The following is a 12736-nucleotide window of genomic DNA, read 5'->3' on the forward strand; positions in this document are numbered from 1 at the left end:
TGTGCTAGGCAGTAGGAATATTTTCTACAGTAGGATTTTTGACTTCAGTCTTTGTGCGTGGTCCTTGCAGCCTGTCCCCATCACTTATTCTGTCATACAATCCTAGAATGGCCTGGGTCGAAAAGGGCCTCGAAGATCATCTAGTTTCAACCCCCGTCTCATCTTCCTATGTGGCTTTGTGACTTTGTCTCTATTTGAGAGAATCTTTGTTTCTGCTCAGTTACATGTGCTACCGGCTGCTGGGCAGTGCTCTCCCATTGTTGTCTCTGGATCAGCTGCAGATGGTTCTCAAAGGGAGGGTGATGCAGCACTATGGAGAACACGTTGTAACAACTCAGGTAGGTCTTCTGGAGGTACTCACGTTCAGGGATAAAGGCACTGTTCTGAGTACAACTTCCCCCCTATGTTTGTCCACTTTTCTAATCTTCTTGTATTTAAGAAATACGTGTATATTATATATGTGATTCAGACCTTGGACTCTTACTGACAGGGTTATTGCATGATGGTGATTGCAGTGGGATGAGTGAGTCTGTGATTGTTAGCTGTTAGTGCCTATTTCTGTATTGCTATTCATACTTATGGTAAGAAGTTTGGAATCATTCACTGCTTTCATAGATGTTGTCAAGAAAGCTCTAACCATGAGGGAAGCAGAGGAAGGGCAGCCCTCAGCATACTGACAATGTCATATGTCATCCTTTGGCAGTCCTTTTGATTTTGCATATCTAGAAGCTCCTTTTTGTCTCTCAATTTGCTGGGTGTTGCATGAACATTTGAGAGCAAAGACAAAAAAGGACAACTTACTCTTTGTGTATTTTGGTGCTTGTTTCATTAAGCACATCTTTAGAACAGATTTTATATGGACATTGGATTTTGGAACTCCTCTTCCTCCTTCCTACTTAGGAATCAAGCAAACAACACATCTCTACTACAAAGGGACGAAGAATGAAAGGAGAGTAATAATGGTCTTTAACTTGGCTGTCATGCTAACACAGTCCTAAACATTCTCAGTGGACCCAAAAATCATTGCCCTTTCTTGGGAGGGATTGGATTTGACAATCTTTCTGTTCTGGTTCCAGAACTGTGATAGATGTGTCTTTGCTCTAAAAGTAATGATTACCACGGTGCCTCCATATATGGACCAGTTTTCTCCAGGGTTTTTCCACTGACTGAGTTGTTTTCTTGTGTTTGGCTTTTTTTCTGTTCTTCCATGTGCATCGAAAGATCTGTTAATGTAATTCCTGTCTGAAATACACAAATTCGCTGAAGACAACCTCTGCCTAACTGTATGCAAAGAGAAAAGCCTGGTTTTGTTGATGAGGAAGTAGAAAATATCTCAGTTTTATTTTCTTTGTTTTGTTTCCTTCCTTTATGCAGGTTGTTTATTTTGATAAGCAAATGTAAGTTTTTATTGAATTTGTGTTGCTCTTGGAGATGAAACTAGGCAAAGCTTGAGTGGCAATGATTGACGTTAGCTTACCGAATCTGCTTTTTGTTGTTGGTTTTTTTTTTTTAGCCAAGGGAGCAAATGTATTAAATTCTTGTTGAGAAATGATGAAATTCCCACTGTGAGCTATTAGCCTGTTTGCAGCCAATCACTTGTTATTTTTTTCTCCCAGCTTTCATACTGATAGACAAATAAGGAGGTTTTGAATTCAGGAAAAGCAGGACCTTGCTAAACTGTGCTTTGTGTGAGATGGCTTGTTGGAATATTTATGTTATGGGTGGATGGATTTGTGGTTAATTAGAAATCTGTAGAGCTCTTATTTTAAAAGCAGCTTTCCCTAAACTTTCATTACCTGTCCTGTTCCTGGCAGGTTTCTGTATTGATTATGATACATTACCAGACAAGTTGTTTTATTCATTTACAGAAGTTACGTTGCATTTTTGTAATGAAGCCACAGCTTCTCTTCAGGGTTGGGCCAGTTACACTTCTGTTTTTTTTCAGACCAAATGTGAAGGAAATAAACGCTGTGGGCAGTGAAAAGTCACAACAGAATGGGATGTGTGGTGAGATGGGATGTGTCCTGATGGTCTGCATGCTGCTGGACAGTCTGCCAGCCGTATGCCTTGCAGACCAGTACAGCACTAATAGGCTTTAGCACAAACCAGCTGCACTTCAGGACATGCTGGTGTTATTTTTTTAGGTTATGCTGGTAACTCCCCCTTCTTTCAGAATGCCTCAACACTTTTGAGACATCAGGGAGAGAAGGTGGGATTTGTCCCATGTGCTGTAGACCAGCAGGCTGCTGGATGAGACCAGAAATGATGATGTGGGAGAACTTCTGAATTGAGGGAAAGCGTGAAGCAAATGGTGGGAGAAACATCCTGAACCTATCCCCATAAAATAGAATTGAGCAACCTAAGAGCTTAGCTGCAGTGATCCATGTGTGGTCTGGCCTGCTGAAGATTGACTGGTTGGGAAAGTCCAAATTGAAGGGTTGAGGTACATGCCAGGATTCTTTGGTTGCTTGCAGTGATTCCTTTTATGTGAAGTGAAATCAATGACCTGCTGTATCCCTTATGAAAGTGTTCAGGCATGTGGCTTTAATTCACTTATTGCAGTCAAATCAGTAGTGATTTGTTCTCCTAATGACATGCAGGCTCAGTGTGCAGCTCCCAACCTGCTTGTTTGACTGTTTTTCAGCTTCCAGACCGATTTAAGTTTGCTCCAGAGATGGAAGCATACGTAGATAAATTCCTGACCAGCTGTGATGATCCGGAGAGGCAGCTAGCAGTGATGATCGGCTTCTCTACTCTCACCAATCAAGGCTACCCAGTGGTACCCAGCGTTTGGAGGGTAGTTAGACACCTGCAGCCAGTGGCATTGCAGAAATACGTTGAGTGGCTCAAGGACATGTTCCTCAAGCCAGACTTGGACTGTTGTTTGGACTTCTCAACAAACCGGCAGAAGCAGAACCAGGAAAATAAAAACATGTGAGTGCGCCTATGATGCATCTTTTCATTCTGTTTCGTGGTTAAGGGAGCTGCTAATGCAGTTCTTAAAGCAGTGCTGGTGAACTGTAATCCCTTGGTGGGGCAAATTGATTGTTGTGTAGTAAAAAGCAAGCTTGGGAAGGTTGTATCTCTTCTTATGTACCTGTTGCTTCTTACCACTTAACTTACTTTGCCAGTCTTAATGTAAACCCTCTATGTGAAAGTCACCTCTTGCTGCGTTGGGTCGTGTGCCTTGTGTTTATTTGTGTGTGGTGTTCATGCTACTGATTGTGTTCGCTTCCCTATTGAAAGAGCACAGCACAAGATCGCTCGATTAAGGAAATGGATCATCCACCGACTTATGAGCATTGTTGAAAGTCCTGTGAAGAAAGAAGAGAGCCTTGTGATGGACATTTCCAGGTGAGAATGGTTCTAAGACTGAATGCCACATGTGCTTGGAATAATTATTGTCTCTACAGCAGTGCTCTAGGTCAGCTGTTCCCATGGCAAATTGATACACAGATATTCCATAATTAGTTATTTAGATTAGGTTCTGTTTTTAAAATGCATTCTGCAAACTTGGACAAACTCTTGTCATAAGTAGTTCAGGCCCTTGTAATCAACTCAGTCACATTTGTTTTTTATAAATGTTGGGTTCCTTCTTTAGCCTGTTTGAAGATGTCACTTCTAATCCTTGTGTCAGATTTTAGTGATTTTATTTTTCAGTTTGAGTCTTGGAGGATATAACCCAAATGTGACAGTCTGAGTATTGTGTGGCCTCAAATGTTGACACTTCACTTGAGTGAAATCATGAGCATCCTTTTTCTCTTCTTTACCCTGTGTACATGGAGAAAAGGGTTTTAATGTAGAGAATGGTATTTCTCAGTATTTAAACATCCTTATGAAAATATTGTATGTGCTGTGTTCTATTAGTTTTGTGCAAATAGACTGGTTTTGCTCTACTGTGACCTAACTGACTTTTATTATTTTTTTCTCTCATTTTGTGTATTCTAGGTTTTGCTTCTTCCATGCTTTCTTTGAGACTAAGAAAAAAACTTCCCAAATACCTGAGACAAATGCCCTTATATCAGAACCCCTAGATGAACAAGCTCACTCACTGGCAGCAAACTATTTCTTTGGGTAAGAGTTTTCCTGGCATGCCCTATGTTTGATATTTTTTCGTCTTTCCTGGAGATAAAACACATGTGGTTTCTGTTGTCTCTGTTACAAACTAGAGGTAAAAGGACTAAAGAGAGAGGTGATGGGGTCACACAGGTTGCTGTTGGCTTTTTGTCTGGGCTGTGTATGAGCCACTGATAGATCCGTGTGCTAAGGGAGATGGAGTTTGAGCAATAAAACAGGCATGGAATAACAGACACTGTCAGGTGATTGCCCAGGCTGATGCTTTAACCTCAGTAGAGGGAAAGTAGAGAACACAATGGGACAAAGAATGGGAAACAGCTGGGAACAAGGATGGTAGTCAGTGTAGAGCATCTTTGGGGGCACCAAGGCAATGAGGTGCACATTACTGTGCCTGGATACATGCATGGGTTGAAAGTTAGGCTTGTGAATCTGGGTTAAAATGAGTGACCAGAGCTCCGTGTTGAGTGCTCTGTCTGGGGACAGTATTTTGGCAAATTTGGAGAAGGTCATCTTGTTCATCTGATGATAATGTGCTGGCTGTTCTTCTTTTCAGGTTGCTTCAGACTTTAAATACCTTGACTGTTTTGGGGGATACAACTGAGGCAGCAGCCTTGAGGGAGAAGCACATCCATGGTGTGACTGCAGATGGGAAGCTGTGGATCTTTCATCTTGTTGAGTATGCCAGTGAGCTGCTCTCCAGTGAGAAGTATGTCAAAGCTGTGAAGCCTTTTACCAAGGAACAGAGAGATGCCTGGGAGAGGTGAGAAGTCTGGGAGGCTGTGTGCTGGGATCATGGGATGAGGAAGCTAAAAAGGGCTCTGGGCTTTAGTCTCTGGGCTAATAGAAGATTTTGGCTGTATTCTCTTGTCCTCCTCCTTTTGTTCTGACTGCTGCAACAGAACCTTTTCACAGGCAGAAGCAGTTGTGTTTCTTCCCTTCAGTATCCTGTACCTGGTACTTGGGTTTCAGATGCCTTCCTGTTTCTCATCACCCAATACTGTTTTATTCTGTGTGTGTTAACAGTGTGTTAGGTGGTTCTGTCCTTTCCTATTTTCACTCACAGTCCCTCTCCTAAACAAGTTAGCAACTCTGCTAAGCTTTTCTCCCTAGGATGCCCATTCAGACTTCCCACTGACTCTTTCCTGATGCTCTTTTCTGGGCATGATAAGGGTCTTTGTCTTGGCTATAGTATTAGGAATGTAGCTTGTGTCCAAGTGCAGAGGTTTTATAAGCCACACAGAGGTTGAGATGCTATTGTTAAGATTATGTATTGGATGTATGTCCAATATCGGTAAATTAGAAGTTGAGTATAGAAAATGGTTTTGTAGATTTTGTCATGATTTTAGTCTGATCATAAGAGGGGGTTTGCTGTTGTTATCGTGAAAGACTCAAAAGGATTTATTTCTTCAGAACACTTCAGTCTGTGAAGAACCTGCAAAAGAAGAAAAGTAAATCAGACAGTGCCAAGCACTTTGCTTTTCAGCAACTTCTGCTTTTAATGGCCATTCATCTTTTCAAGGTAAGCTCTCTGAAGCAAATATGAGTTGTGCAAAATGTGTTGATAGCAAAGCCTCCTGAACACCCAGCTGGAGAATTTCTTTGTATTCAGAGATCTATTCTTTTGCTGCCTCTGGCTTCTAGAAATGGGAATTGGGAGTTAATAAACTGATTCTTACACTGCCTGTAGACACGAAGTTAGAGGGGCAAAGCTTGGTGGAAGCACTGGTTGTGCTATTGATTTGTTGCTGGGTGAAACAATTCTACTTTGTTTCATATTTTCTTCTGTAGAGGGGTTGTAGTAGCTGATTTTTATACCTGTACTCTTTAAAGAGATTCTTAGGTTTGGGATATATTCCTTTTGTTGCTGTTGATATTGGGGAATTCACAAACTGAGTGCTTACTGTCTACATGTGGTCAAACAGAATCCATCTGAAACAATGGATCTTCTGAGTGACCTTCTGAACTGCACAGAGAGGGCGTTCAGCAAGGAACCTAAGAAGAAAAAGACTGGTGAGTCCTTTCTGAATGGGATTGTTGAAGCCCTGTCAAAAGACAGAAAATGCAGGTTCTGCATTAATGAATCACTCTGCATGCATCATTTCTGGTTTGATGCACTTTTTCCCAGGAAAATCCCCTCTCCTTCATTCTTTCCTCATCTTTCCAAATCTGTTGTCCAACCTTGCCATCCTCATCCTCAGTTGATGGTGTTCCTATATGCCCCTTACAGAGTTGGTGGGCTTCAGATCTTCTTGTTGTTCAGATGAGCAGCATCTAACAGTTCATTCATTTTGAGTTCTTGCTCTGTGCTGCCCATGAGCTTGCTGAATACAGCAGGCAAGCCTGAAAGTCGTTACTTCAGGAGCACAAGTCCTGGGCTGTCTGAATGCATCCTTGTGTGCACACATAGGACAGGTTCTTTCCCTGACAGGAAAGACAGGTCAAATCCCAACCTATTTCCACAGGCCCAAAGTGAGACTAAACTAAAGCAGCAGAAACACGTTGGGATTTGAGCAGAAAAGAACCTGTCTTATACTTATGACTTTGTCTCTAAGTATGGGCTTATTCTTCTTAATTCCTATGTAAATTAGTAGGTTACAGAACAGAAGCCATAGTTTTTGGTGACTTAGTTGTATGAAGATAAGGATTTCCAGTCTTTCAGACTAATGGACCACTCTCAAACTTCTTTTCCTGGGCTCCTGTGACTACTGATTTCATTGGAAACCCTATAAAAATCAGATAGTTTGGCTAACTAGCTGCTGCTAATTGCTTTAACGTGGTCAAATAGGTACCTCATGAAGAGCAAAAATGCTAATGTAAGTAATGATTAAATTAATTGGAGGTTTTGTTACTTGTTGAAGCTTTGCAATCATCTAAAAACTATTTCAGGTACATTTCTCCTTCTGGTTAGTTGTTTTTCCATTGCTTGTTCCTGTGCAGAGAACACAGAGCCAGAATGGGTTGAGGTGATTGTGGAAATCCTCCTCTCCCTCCTTGCCCAGCCCAGCCTGCTCATACGTCGCATTTCCAACAGCGTGTTTGGACGGATCTGTCCCAACCTGACCAAGAAGGGCCTGCAGCTCATCTTGGATGTAAGTCTTGTCCCTAACAGGCAGAGAAGCGTGTCTCTATTCTGGGGTTAGATAAAAGCCTCCTTGATTTAAAAAATGTCTGTCATATGTGTGCTGCTGCAATTTAAAAGCAGATTGTGGATGATTTCTTTGTGAGAGCATGTGATCTAATTTTAGGCTATGTTCCTTAGCAGTTTGGGGCTGAGGAAATTCTTGATGCGTTTTATGAAGCTGGTACGTTTTATACGTGAATAGCAAAGAGAGCTTTTTCTGAAAAGATTAAGCATAGATGTACTAAGAATAACCAACACTGAAAACTGGAGCTGGTCACACCATTGAGTAAGGTGGTGTCTTCTGAGACAGTAGCATAGAGATGGCAGTACTTGAAACATGAACCTAGACTTGTAACAAATCAAATGTGTGATCTGTCTCCAACCTCTGCACCTTCTTTGTTTCTTATAGAAAGAACTTCATAACTACCGTGGTATTAAAAGTCAGAAAGTTGCATGCCCTTACTATGTCATCATTCAGCTGTCCATGCGAGCTGAAATTCACATCTTTTGTGCACGCAAAGGCATTAAAACAAAGCACTGAATAAAAGGAAAAACAGTCCCTCATTTCTGCAGGTTCTTGACCCGTACCAAGATCAGGATGAAGAAAGTGCTGTTGTTGTGGTGGAAGAATCAGAGAAAAAGATCAAGTCTGCACAGGACACGGTAATTGATGTGGCATTTCTCCTGCCAAACAATTGTCAGACCTTCAGCATTTAACAGTAACATTTCTGCTGATCAGTTGTAATGGACATAACTGCATTTCTCTGCCTTGAATGAAATGGCTTTGGCTCTATTAGGATTTATTTTATATGTGGAACACACAAATGGTTTGCTGGAAGTGCATGTTTATTAGTCTCTTGAGATTGAAGGAAAATGCTGTTGTGGGTATGGCTGTTTGAACAGGTGAGACTTCCTGAGAATTGCCTACATCCTGAGATTAGCACAGGCCTCTCTGCAGCCACAGATCGAATTGTGGTCATGATGCACGATCATCTGAATTCAAGATCTTGGGCTCTAAGAACTGCAGATATTCAGGTCACGAAACATTATTGTTAGCAGAAAGGGAAGTCAGATGGAGGGCTGTTACTTCAGTTCTTCCTTAGAAGCTTCTTTTTTAAGGCACATTCACTGTGACAGAGAGGTAAGTCTATGCGATATTCTGCTCTTAGCTCTTGTGACGACCTGATACCTGTTGTTATCTGAGGGCTGCAGGCAAGAGAGCAGGGAGAGCTTGACTTTTATTTCTGACCAATGACACATTTGAGAATTAAGCAGGGCCTGAGGAATGGTGGGATCAGGAGATGAACTTTTCTTCCTCAGGATGATGATGATGAAAGTGAAGACTCCTCAGATGATGGCGACACCGAGGAAGAGAATGATAGTGAAGATGAGAAGAATGAAGAAGTGGATGAAGATTTTCGCAGTCAGCTGATTAATGTTCTTCAGGCAGGGAATGCATTGGTATGTTTTGAGTACCTACCTTGATAGAGATATCAGGAGGTCTGGGGTGGTGAAAAATTATTAAAACCCCACATTCTGTCTGAGCCTATGTGGTGATAACCTTAGCTGTCATCTTTACGTGGCATTTGATGCAGGAGGTCAGGAGCTTCAAAGACAGTAAGTCATTTTTTCTTTCATTTATTGTCAGGGTGTCCTGAGCACTGTTGCTTCCTCAGTCTAGCCCGATAGCTTGCTTTCCTACCTGCAGTCAATGAGATGGATGGGAACTAAAGCTTTGAGATGCTATTATGTAGTGTCTGTTTTTGTGTCCCTGCAGAGCTGGGGCTGTCCTGGGCAGGTGAGGGTTAGGAGCTGTTTTTGAAGTACGTGAAGTGACACGTAGTTTTTGCATTCAAAAAAAAACAAAAGGGAGAAGATGACAGTGATGAAGAACTGGATGATGAGGCTATGATGGCTCTCGACAAGAACATCTCAGCTCTCTTTGCAGAACAGCAGAAACGGATCCAAGCAAAGAAGGATGAGAAAGACAGGATACGGAAAGAGAAGATCCTGCGGAGGGATTTCAAGATTAAGGTGAGATAAGTATCCCAAGCAAAGAGCTTTGGCCTGCCAGCTTGCTTGCTGTAGCCTACTGAGTGCTATGAGCTACTTAATGCTAAATAGTTTGGACATTCATGTATGTTGTAAGCTCATGGAGATTGGACTGGATTTTTCTGGCTTGTACTGCACCTGACGCAGCAAGGTCATGGGCAGTGTCTGGGGCTTCACATACTGACTTAAAAAAGAAAACAAGGTTGTGCTGTTTAAAAAATGAGCTGTGGGTTTGATTTGCTTGTCTGAAATGCTTCAGCTGGCTGGCTCTCTCCCTGCACTTACCCATAAGGCAGGTACCTGTCAGTTTTTGTAAACTGGACAAGCTTGATGTGCCTTAGTGTGATGCACATAAAATCCCTCCTGGTAACCTTGCAGCTTAAGTTTTTTCTTGACTTGTTATGCTAATAAAAATCAGGAGGGATGTGATTAACCCCCTCCTGGTTATTTTGTGTCTGTAATACTGACTGGAGGCCACCTGATGCCATCATGGTATGGTACAAGGCAGTCAGGCATGCAGGAACAGCTCCAGCTGCTTGTGTATAGAAACATCTGGTGTCACAGTAGCTAGGAGAAAGGCTGGTTTGTGTAGTGAGCCATTGGCTTTGCTGCTTTTCTATTCTGATGCTGTATGGTAAGAGTATGATTTTATGGTCATGCAGTGTCTGGAAGACGAAGGGGACTTATGGGTGTAAGAACTAACAGATCTGTGCCAAATTACAGTGACTTCAGGTCTGACTCAGTGGTGGTGGCTCTCATAACTGCTGTTTCTAAGTGGTGCCACTGCACAAAATAGGCTAGAGTTAACCAGCAGCTTTTAATCTTCAGTTTCAAACATTTAGTCTTCACATTATCATGTCCTAACATTAGAAATGATAGCAGGAAGTGTACAGATCTCAGCTGTAAATATAGTTTTCTTCAAACATCTTCCAGCTGCCACTGCTCCAGTTTGAAGGAGCTGCTTTGGATAATCCATCCTCTGTTCCTTGTTTACATTAGTTCTCACCTCAGTAACTGTGTTTTCAGGTGCTGGATCTGGTTGAAGTGTTCCTGAGTAAGCAACCAGAGAACCCCCTGGTGTTCGACATCATTGAGCCTCTGCTTCAAGTGATTGAACAGTGCATGAGCTCAGACGCAGACAAGCAGGAGGTTGATTTCCTCCAGAAAACAGCTCATATCTTCACGTAAGTGTCCTTAATCCTCTTGCTGTAGGTGAGGGCTTTTTCATGACACCAGCAGTATTAGATGAATCCCTGAAGTTTCTCTTTTTAAGAGTGGAGACAATTGCTGTGTTTATCGATAATGTGGAATTAGGTTATTGTCATCACACACATATACGCTCACACAAATACAGACAGTGCTTGGCCATAACATGCAAGAAAGCATTCAGGACCTGAGTTTTCTAGTCTAAGGGACTTCAAGCGTTAAACCAATTTGCAAATGGAAACCTGCAGAACAAATATTTGCTATTGCAGGCACAGTACCATGTCTCTGAATATCTCACCAGGCCTCTGACCTCTGAGTTGAATGGTTCAACAACTCTCTGGGCTTACAGAGTTGCTGCTGTGGCTGGAACAGAACTCCCAAGAAATTATTGCTAATACAGGCAAAGTACAGATTGTCTCTGCTTACTGGCAGTGAGGAAGGATATAAACAAGACAGGCATAGTGCATGGTGTGTGTTGTGATGTGTGCCCTCTATACCCCACTCCCTGATGTTCTCAGCACTGCTCTGAAGTGCTGCTCTCTTCCCCTTTTGTGAAGTAGTTCTGCTGTAGCATGGTTTCTGGCTGCCAGTTTCACTTGGTGGAACTCTGGAAGAATGTTGATTCTGTAGCTCAAGTAGCTGCTTCAAGGTGGAGAGCAGTGATTCTGCTCACCCTTCTTGCCTCAGCAATGTGTATTTCCTTTGCTGCCCAGAGCTAGCACCATTTTTTTGTTGTGTTATGCTAAGCCCAGTGATGAGAGTTCAGACATCTTTTCCCTAGAGTTCTTCTTGGAGGTAATGGCTTTGGGTTTGTGCTTAATGCTCTTTCAGGAACTCGTTATGCCGAGCTAAGCAGTACTGCAAGAGAGTGGATGTCCTGCAGGATGATTTGCACACCTTTGTGGAGAGGCTTGTGAAAAAAGCTTGCAAGCACACTGATTCTTCAGTGGCTCTCTATTATTTCAGGTAAGTGTTAAAAAAGAGCTTCTGTACTGTGTTCTGTGGGCAGTGCTGTGATTGTGGTAAGCAGGCATAATATTGCATATTACAACAGTTCAGAGAGCTGAGAAAGTCTATGAAGGCCATGTGCCTGTATCTGAGTCTTACATGAGCACTAGTCAGTCAGCTTGGCACTGTGGAGCATTTTCAAACAGAGATGTCTATTTTTTTTTTGTTGATGATCTGCAATATAGCAGTTGTCATATACACCTTTGCTAATAGTGATGGGAAGCTCCCTTGAGGCTTCATCAGAGAGTAATGAATTGTACGTGATTCAGCACAGGGATGAGTTTAATTTATGGTTTGTCTGCAATGATGATTCTGTAAATACTGTGGTTTCCTGTCTCCATGATAGCTCACTGAGGATTGTAATGATGCTGGCTTCTGTCTGTACATACCAGTATCTCCTTTGCCACTGAATGCAGTGAATTAGGATAAGCCAGATTTGTATCTGCTAGGAATTATAAGTAATCTTGCTGTTTCCTGGTGTAAATGGAAATGGTTCTCATTTGTAGGCTTTCTTGTAGCTTGCAGGTAAATTCAGGGAGACTTTCATACTCTGTACACAACTGTGTGTGTCGGTGCCATGTTGCATGGTTCACCCAGTGCCATGGGACAGTGTTGGCTCTGCAGCACACCCAGCCTGAGGCTGTGCAGGAGCCATGGTACGTCCTGGCTGTGTGCTGCATGGCTCCCTGCCAGCTTCTGCCAGAGCTAGTGCTGAGCAGAGCTGTTGTGTGCCTGCACAGCTGATGCGCATTCTCTAGAAGTGCAGGCTTTCTGCATGCCCTTTCTGATGATCTGCCTGAGCTTTCCAGGCACAGAGCAGCCTGGGCTGAGAGAGCTGCACTGTGGTGCTGACTGGGCTCTGGAAGCCTGAGCAAATACAGAAGTGCTAGTCAAAACTGGCAGCATGCAGCATGAGCTTGAGGAAACCAAGCTGGTAGTGGAGATGTTTGTGATTGTGGTGACAGACAGTGAAATGATGCAGCCTCCTAAGATTTTCTTTAAATCTGTCAAGAGTGTGTTAAATTAGGAGAAGGGACCCTCTCAGACTCTAATCCTCTGTTGGTAGAGAGCAAGCTGCCTGCATCACTTGGCCTCTGCCCTCAGGTGGCTGTGCAGTGACACTGGTAAGTGCTATTGTCCTCTTTTTCATTTCTTTTAAGTGCCTCCTTATACCTGCTCAAAGTGTTGAGAGGAAATGTGTCAGATAAATCACCAGCTCCTCCTGTCCCTCCGTCAAAGAAGCAGACAAACACCATCCCACAGGCTTGTCAG

The 12736-nt window shown here is 42.7% G+C and overlaps 1 protein-coding gene across 1 annotated transcript in view; it reads left to right on the forward strand.

The window, feature by feature from the left end:
* The window catches only part of MYBBP1A (MYB binding protein 1a), a gene marked incomplete at both ends in the record, with an annotated part of 49550 nt that overhangs the window by 4084 nt on the left and 32730 nt on the right, over window positions 1–12736 (forward strand). The window contains 14 exons of the mRNA XM_079545131.1: window positions 221–338; window positions 2645–2934; window positions 3247–3354; window positions 3949–4074; window positions 4631–4837; window positions 5488–5596; window positions 6000–6087; window positions 7015–7166; window positions 7772–7861; window positions 8522–8659; window positions 9068–9232; window positions 10277–10434; window positions 11288–11422; window positions 12625–12736. Coding sequence (XP_079401257.1) covers window positions 221–338; window positions 2645–2934; window positions 3247–3354; window positions 3949–4074; window positions 4631–4837; window positions 5488–5596; window positions 6000–6087; window positions 7015–7166; window positions 7772–7861; window positions 8522–8659; window positions 9068–9232; window positions 10277–10434; window positions 11288–11422; window positions 12625–12736 — 1996 coding nt within the window. The remainder of the gene's footprint in view (window positions 1–220; window positions 339–2644; window positions 2935–3246; window positions 3355–3948; window positions 4075–4630; window positions 4838–5487; window positions 5597–5999; window positions 6088–7014; window positions 7167–7771; window positions 7862–8521; window positions 8660–9067; window positions 9233–10276; window positions 10435–11287; window positions 11423–12624) is intronic.

The sequence above is a fragment of the Tetrao urogallus genome, assembly GCF_951394365.1.
Source record: "Tetrao urogallus genome assembly, chromosome: 20".
NCBI classification, from domain to species: Eukaryota; Metazoa; Chordata; class Aves; order Galliformes; family Phasianidae; genus Tetrao; species Tetrao urogallus.